Source organism: Saimiri boliviensis, chromosome 4, assembly GCF_048565385.1.
Source record: "Saimiri boliviensis isolate mSaiBol1 chromosome 4, mSaiBol1.pri, whole genome shotgun sequence".
Lineage (NCBI taxonomy): Eukaryota > Metazoa > Chordata > Mammalia > Primates > Cebidae > Saimiri > Saimiri boliviensis.
Window position 1 is genome coordinate 42,384,744 of NC_133452.1, and position 8,888 is coordinate 42,393,631.

Genomic DNA, 8,888 nt, shown 5'->3' on the forward strand with positions numbered 1-8,888 from the left:
ACACAAAGAAAAAGCCTTGCTTCTCTGTTGGGCCTTGCTTTCTTATCAGTGTAGTTGAAGTTCGGTTTTTCTCCAGGCCACTCTATTTGTGGCTGTAGCTGTGATTTTTCAGGCTTGTGTGTTTCTTCAAGGACTAGCCTTAGCTTTCTGCCTGATTTTTCCTTTTCTTCTCCCTCAGTGTGATTTCATTTGAAAACACCTTGCCTCACAGTTTACAATAGCAAAGACCTGAAACCAACCCAAATGCCCATCGATGATAGACTGGACAGGGAAAATGAGGCACATATACACCATGGAATATTATGCAGCCATCAAAAATGATGAGTTTGTGTCCTTTGTAGGGACATGGATGAACCTGCCATCATTCTCAGCAAACTGACACAAGAACAGAAAATCAAACACTGCATGTTCTCACTCATAGGTGGGTGTTGAACAATGAGAACACATGGACACAGGGAGGGGAGCATCATACACTGGGGTCTGTTAGGGGGAAGGGGAGGGACAGCGAGGGGTGGGGAGTTGGGGAGAGATAGCATGAGGAGAAATGCCAGATATAGGTGATGGGGAGGAAGGCAGCAAATCACACTGTCATGTGTGTACCTATGCAACAGTCTTGCATGTTCTTCACATGTACCCTAAAACATAAAATGCAATGAAAAAAATAAAAAAATAAAAATACCTTGCTTCATTTAGTTTTTGCATCCAGTTTCAATTTTTTTCTTTCTTTCCAGCCTTATTTTATGTCTTGAACATGTTAGAATGTTGTAGTGAATAACTTTTATATATACTTTTTAGTATTACTAGTGGCATATCTTAAGGATAAACGCTAGAAACAGGATTGCTGAATCAAAAGTAAATATTAATGAGTTAATGAATATTTATTAATTATTGCCAAGTTTTCTTCCATAGGAGATACACAAGTCTTGCATTCCCTCTAGTCTGTTTCACTTAGCCTTGTCAACCGAGCCTACTAAGCTTTTGAATTTGCCAACTTCATGGGTAAGGAACAGTATTTCAGCATAGTTTTAATATGCATTTATTTTTTATTATTTTATTTTTTTTGAGGCAAGGTCTCACTCTATCATCTGGGCTGTGTAATGGTGTGATCACTGCTCACCGTAATCTCCACCTCTAGGGCTCAAATCATCTTACCAGTAACTGAGTAACTGGGACTACGGGTGTGCACCACCACACTTGGCACATTTTTGTATTTTTTGTAGAGACAAGGTTTCTTCATGTTGCCCAGGCTGCTCTCAAACTTGTGAGCTCAAGTGATCCACCTGCCTCAGCCTCCTAAAGTGCAAGGATTGCAGGCATGAGCCACTGCACAGCCCATTTCTGTTAAAGTGAAGTTGATCATAGTTTCACGTCTTAAGGACCATTTAAAATTTTTTGGTGAATTATCTATTCATATTTTGCCTATTTCTCAATAGGATATTTGTTTTTTTCCTCAATTTTTTTTTTTTTTTTTTGAGACGGAGTTTCACTCTTGTTACCCAGGCTGGAGTGCAATGGCACGATCTTGGCTCACCGCAACCTCCGCCTCCTGGGTTCAGGCAATTCTCCTGCCTCAGCCTCCTGAGTAGCTGGGATTACAGGCACGCACCACCATGCCCAGCTAATTTTTTTTGTATTTTTAGTAGAGACGGGGTTTCACTATGTTGACCAGGATGGTCTTGATCTCTTGACCTTGTGATCCACCCGCCTCGGCCTCCCAAAGTGCTGGGATTACAGGCTTGAGCCACCGCGCCCGGCCTATTTTCCTCAATTTTTAAAAGTTTTTCAAGTACTAGGGATAATGTCATTATCTGTGATATGTTTTGCATATATTTGCTCAGCTTGTCTTTTGACTTTGCTTGTTTTTTGTTTTCTTTTTTGCCATGCAAGCCTTGAAAAAAAAATGTAGTCATATATATCAATCTTTTAAAAAATTGTGTGTGGATTTCAAGTGGAAGTTTAAAAGTCTTTCCATATACCAAGGTTATAGAGAAGTTCATGCGTATTTCTTCTGGTACTTGAATGGTTTTGTGTTTTACATTCATGTATCTAATTATTTCTGAGCTTATTTTCATTTATGGTATGGATGATAGATCTTATTTTATCTTTTTTCCAAATGGCTATTTGTTCCAACACTGTTTTAGAAAGCCTTCTGTGTTCCAGTGATTTGAGGTAACACCTGATCACTACTAGATTTCTACTTCTAGTTAGGTCTGTTGATAGATTTTCTGTTGGTCCGTTGTTTCCAATTTTTCTCTTAAATGATTAATGTTGTGATAATTACCTTATACGAAAGGCTTTATCCACATTTCAGATTATTTCCTGAAAACAAATCATGTAAGTAGCACAAGTACTTAATCAAAGGATATGCAGTGCTCAAGTCTTTTGATAATTGCCACATTGTCTTCTAGGAAAGATTCTACCAGTTTATATTACCACCAGCAGAAAATAAATGTCTGTTTGAGAGCATCTTTCTTATAATGAGTATAGTCTTTTAAGATATCTTTTATAATTTTTATAAACAATTATATTTACATTTTATTTGCATTTTTAGAGATTTTTGGTGATGCATAAATATTCATATATTGGTTGATTTATGTGTGTATGAATTGTCTACATTTTCTTTTCCCATTTCTCCTTTGGTGTGTTGAGCTGTTTATGCACCAAATGAAAAGCACATTTTTATTCCTTTATCTCCCTAGTGAAATAAAATTCTCAGCTATCCAATTTAAAGCCTGCCTATCTAATTTGTTTTCAATCTCTAAGGCTGTTTTCATGAATATAAATAAACCTCAGTCAAAGTATTAGCATTTCCAGCTGCTACCCATTAGTTCAAAGTATATTACAAAGAAAGAGAGTGGTAAACATGCTTATCCCAAGGGAACTTACAAGGTAGCCCTTTGCACTTTGGGAGGCCAAGACGGGTAGATCACCTGAGGTCAGGAATTTGAGACCAGCCTGGCCAACATGGTGAAACCTTGTCTCTCCTAAAAATACAAAAGTTAGCTGGGCATGGTGGCACACCTGTAATCCCAGCTACTTGGAAGGCTGAGGCAAGAGAATTGCTTGAACCCAGGAGGTGGAGGTTGCAATGAACTGAGATCGTGCCACTGCAGACTCCATCTCAAACAAAGAAAAAAAACACTGGCTTTATATAAATAAAATACAATATTACACACACTTGCACATACACAAATAAATGCATGCACACACACAATCCCATCCCCCACCTCTCGAAAATAACAAATCTCATCTTTGATTTGGAAGTACCTTTAGTCTAAATAGGAGATGTCCACCTCAGGAAGCAGTCACACTGCCCATGTTGCTTTGTTTTGCAGTTGCCGCCTTACTTGGAAGTTCTTCCTTTAGAGCTGTGACATCAAGAAAATCTACCTCTGATCATGCTAGGATTGCTGAATATTAAAATCAGACTTGAATATAACAAACATTTTTATGTCAGCTCCCCCCCACAGCCACACACACACACACACACACACACACACACACACACATTTTCATATATTCAACTATATACCTTCTTACTGAAGCAGTCTGTTTACATAAAATGAATTGAAACTTATGAAGCCAATCATCTGAGACGTGGAAATCAGAAAAGTGAGATTATAGAGAGCATTTTTGGGTTCTTTTTTTCATAGTTCCGTGATGTTTTGGATGGTAGAAAGCAAAAGGGAGAAGGTGCCAGGGAAGTATATGTGTGAACAAGTAAGTTTATGTTAGAGGCATAATTTTAAAGTATTGTTTGTGATCAGAGATGCTGTTGCTAATTGTATCACTTTCTATATTTCCCCAAGTGAACAAGTTTGCTTTGTTGTCTCTGGCCTTTTATGCAATGTAAAACGACTAGCAGTTTCTAGCCCTACACTAAAGCTTATTTGTATTTAAATTCATGATTCCAAACTTTAAATGTATAACATCATGTTAATTTTGTAACATCAATGCTTTTCTTAAACATTTCAATATATTTATATTATTACTTGTATTGCACAGTTCTCTTTAAGAAATCTTAGAGGGATAAGTGTCTTATCTCTTTTTTAAAAGATCAGCTTGGAATCTTCTACTTCAACCATATCTGTAGTAAAATATAGCATTGTTTCTAACTTTATTTGGCAATATAAAAATTGAGTATGTCTTGTGGTCTCCATTTATATAACCAGCATCGAGGAAAGAGTATTTGCTGGGTATACAGTGTGAGTATAGCTCTTACTTTGAGTACTTTAGAGATTATGTGATTTTAGTCCAGGAGACAACTTTATACTACTTCACTAGCAGAAACACTACTATTATTTTTACTGACCTATCAATACCACCAACTTAATAGTAATAAAAGCTAGTATACATAGAGTTCATTATGAAAGTATAAAATATATACAACTTTTATATTTCCAAATAAAAGTAGGTAATACTGTATTCTCTTGTAGATGTGTTTGAGGCAATTTCACACATATTTTTTTAAAACATACAGACACAATGTAAAAGAATTGTGGCGTATATATGTAATTGTGGAGTATGTATGTTCAAAGAACCTATCATATATTAACTCATGTAATACCCATAATTCTATGGCATAAGTACTACTTTTATATCTACATATAAGCAAGCTGAGACCCAGAGATGTTAAGTAACTTCCTAAGGTTTAGAGATGAATCTTCCTCTCCTATGTACCATGTTCCTTTTGCCTTTGCTTATTTTACAATGTGTGGTATGTAGCCAGTCGAGTGGCCATGCTAGGATTTCAAGCCCAGCAGTCTGGCTCCTGAGTCTATGCACTTCACAACAAAGCTGTACACTCTTCCATTTCATTTATTTATATTTCCATCCTTCATCACAGAATTTACTGGCAGTACCTTGCTTTAATAGTCAACATTTCAAAAAGGCTGTTTTTTGCAACTTTTCCACTAAAAAGTTCCTATTTTAGTAAAGTTTGGTAATTTCGTTTTAGAATGTTCTTGAATACATTTGTTCAAAGACCTGAAACTCATAGTTAACTTACCAAAAAGTAGTAAGTAATTGAACAGTTCTTCCTGGTATCACACTTGACTTTATATCACTCTCAAAAGTGAAACTCTTTCCCCAGTTATGAGTAGTTTTTCCTAGAACATTCAAACAGTAACAAGAAGTGTATCCACATTTGATTAAACTCATCTCCTTTGCCCCAGGATGTCAGAGGAAATTTTAAACATTGCTAATAATGATTATTCTGTTTAACAGTCAGAAGACACTTATCATTCTTTCACTTGTCAAAATAAGTGAGTTTAATGTGGTTTTATAAATTGAGTCTGTCATAAGTCTTCAAAATTGTAAGATTTAAGTCTTCCATTACTCTACATAGATTATCCCTTGCATTAGATTATATTACCAGGTAACTGCATCTAAACTCTAGAAGGAATTAGAATATAATCCTATAGGGTCTATCAGGAAACTGCTTTTGAATATATCTTGTTGATAATATACTAATGTCTTAAATTAGTTTTTTTAGCATTTTACATTTTATAGTTAAACTTTTTTAGGTTAAAAGAGTCTTGTGAAAGGTTGTGATCTGAATGCTCTGTTTATTGTTAGAGGACAGACAGTAAATACTGTCCTCTTAATTCATTTTGTCACCAATGAATTTTTTGGTCATATTTAATATATATTTAATGTATATCAGTAAACAGGCACACACAAGGCATACGATTTGCAAAGAATGGATGTGAGATTTTGATCACAAAGGTATTTTTACAAAGATTACCTCAAGATTTGTTAAGAGTTGTAAAATATGATTCCAAAAGACACATTTACCTTATAAAATAAGGCAAATGGAAAACTTCACCAGAGATATTTTCTTTAGAAGCAAATAATTCCAAATATGAATGTGCTTACATAGGTAGTAACTTTCGTTGTCATAAGCTTATTTACATTATTCCAACATCTAGGACTTTAACCAGTTTTTATGTTCAGCTAATTCTGAATGAATTTATTTCTGGCATAGTCCCTTTACTCCATTATAGGCAGAGCTCTGAACCAATTCCAGGATTTAATTCAGAACAGTTACATATTTAATGTATTATGTGAAAAGCTTTCTAGGATTGGGTTCAATATTGACAACACTCCTATTTCTAAGAATATTAGACATTTCTGTAATATCTATTTGTTTTGACATTGCTTTCTGTTTAACAAGGCAGTATTCCTCTTACAGTGTTGTGATAAATTCATATTTTTTGTAAAACGTGTTCTTCCTCCCAATTTTAAAATTATTTCTTGAAAACTATTATTTTTCATACCTATTTGCCTCTAGAAGCAATTGTTCATAATTGAGGCATATTTTCCTTTGTAGAAATTCACAACTGTGAAGATAGTTTCCCAGTGAGTTAATAAATGGGCATTCGTCACAATTCTCTAGGGTCAAAGACTGAGTTTGTTGTTCTTAGTGCTAATAGAACCAAATCACCTGCAATTGAGTATTTAACATGTTGGAAAACCAAACCAACTAAAGGTCTTTTTTTATAACGAGTAATTTGAAAGTGAAAGCTTCCTGAAGGATGCAGTCAAAATAAAACTCATGGGCAGCATTTCCTAAATCATGTAGCCTTATTCAGTGTCTGTTGAGCTGACAAATGTGAAGCCTTTTGCTATGTCCACCAATTTCTTCTGTTAACTGCCCTTGTTATACTTTCCTTATTAATCATCCTATTCATAAAAATCCCATGATTGGGGAAAACGAACCCGTTAAGGAATCACTGCTGTCAGTCTAATCTAAGCCACTATCAATAACTTTCTTACTGGTATCCCTGCTTCTACCTTGTCTTAACTATTATGTGTACCGTAAAGACATTGAAGCCAACCTGCCTGGGTTTAAATCCTAGCTCTGCAGTAGCTGTATCACCAGTTCCTTAAACAACTGGTATAAGAGCTATGAAATGCTAAATAAAGTCTTCACGCATATAGCAACTAGAGCAACCCTTATAAAATGTCAGATGCTAATCCCTTGGTTGACCTCCTCTAACTTCACATGTAAAAATTAATAAAATCCAAACTACTTCTCATTTTATGCCCCATGTTCCCGTTACACTGTACTCGTCCCCAGAGATACTAAGCAGTTCTAATTCAAGACTTTTGCACTTGCAATTCCTTCTTCCTGGAACACTTTTTCATAGATTTTTGCATTGCTCACTTCCTCAGGAAGCTGCTCAAATATTGAGAGTCCTTCTTCATCCAAGATAGCACACTCCCAGCACACATATCAATTCATTGGTCTCTTGCCTCATTTTTTTTCTTTTTTCTTTTGCCATAAAGCACTCATTGCCACTGACTTTATATGGTTTAGTGCCTTTCTTTCCAAACTGGAAACAAGGATTTTATTTATCGTGCTCTTAAGCACAAGGATTTTATTTTGGTCATTCCTATAGTCTCAGCACCTAGACCACCGTCTGGCACTGGTAGTTCTTAGTATTTGCTGAATAGATGCTGTATTTAAAAAGTTTTATTTCCCCCTTAGGACTATTGAGGACGTTAACTTACTATGCTTTTTTTGTTTGTTTTTCATAGTATGAACTTAATATTTCCTACTCCCATACTTAATCCCATACTTAATCTCATTAGGTCACCACGCACTTAAAAAGATAAACTTAACTTTGGGCATTTTGAAACAAAGAGTAGGTTCTTGTTTGCAAAGCGTAAACAAGCATAACAAAAAATGTTATTGTTTTCAAGGGGAAGTGTTAAATGCTATCAGTAAATTCTAGATGAAACAGCCATATTTTTCAAACATTCCATTTTTAATATATGTACCTATAAAGGTCTATGGAGATTTTACATTAGATCATGAATGGGTAGTACTTTATGATTAGAGAATATATATACACAGAGAGAATGAGTTACAATTTTTTCTTTTCTCTTTTACAGGTTAATGACTCCAGAGAGTAAGATCAGATTCGTCCACAAAGAGATGGGCATAATACCAAGCTGGGGTGGCACCACTCGGCTAGTTGAAATAATCGGAAGTAGACAAGCTCTCAAAGTGTTGAGTGGGGCCCTTAAACTGGATTCAAAAAACGCTCTAAACATAGGAATGGTTGAAGAGGTCTTGCAGTCTTCAGATGAAGCTAAATCTCTAGAAGAGGCACAAGAATGGCTGAGGCAATTTATCCAAGGGCCACCAGAAGTAATTAGAGCTTTGAAAAAATCTGTTTCTTCAGGCAGAGAGCTATATTTGGAGGAAGCATTACAGAATGAAAGAGATCTTTTAGGAACAGTTTGGGGTGGACCTGCAAATTTGGAGGCTATTGCTAAAAAAGGAAAATTTAATAAATAACTTGTTTTTCATGTGGATGTACTCCAAGTAAAGCCGCAGTGACTAATATGTAATAAATGATAAATATGAATATCAGAATTACTTCGAAGGCTACTATTAATATGCAGACATCTTTTGAATATCTTTACTGTGTAACCTGGAACATTTAGTTAAAATATACACTTTTGGCTTAAAACGTATTGCTGTCAATTTCAATAATAATTCTTAGCCTATAACCAAAGAGCAGTGTTTAAAAGGAAAAGCTTCTATACAAAACCTATTTCTGGTGTTACTTTTCATAAAATTTTTGTTCTGTCTTACCTGGAAATAATTTACCAAAATAATTGAATGAGTGTTGCTGTTAAAGAACAAAAGTGGGGAAGGATCAGGGAACAGGAAAATAAGAAAGGACATGATCAATTATTTTCTTCTGCTCCAAACAGCTGAAATAAAATTCAAAAGATGTACCTCACTACCCACTACAAATTTGGAACTTTATTTGATGTTTTCAATAATTAGTTTCCTATTTTAAATTATCTACTAGGCCAGTTATGGAGGCTAACACCTGTAGTCCCAGCACTTTGGGAAGCCAAGGTGGGCA

The 8,888-nt window shown here is 35.3% G+C and overlaps 1 protein-coding gene across 3 annotated transcripts in view; it reads left to right on the top strand.

Moving 5' to 3' along the window:
* Window positions 1-8,378, top strand: part of ECHDC1 (ethylmalonyl-CoA decarboxylase 1) — a 52,742-nt gene extending 44,364 nt beyond the window's left edge. For all 3 annotated transcript variants that reach the window (XM_010342971.3, XM_010342972.3, XM_010342973.3), the window contains exon 6: window positions 7,900-8,378. In XM_010342971.3, coding sequence (XP_010341273.1) covers window positions 7,900-8,308 — 409 coding nt within the window. In that variant the 3' untranslated portion in view covers window positions 8,309-8,378. The remainder of the gene's footprint in view (window positions 1-7,899) is intronic.
* The last annotated feature ends 510 nt before the right edge of the window (window positions 8,379-8,888 follow it).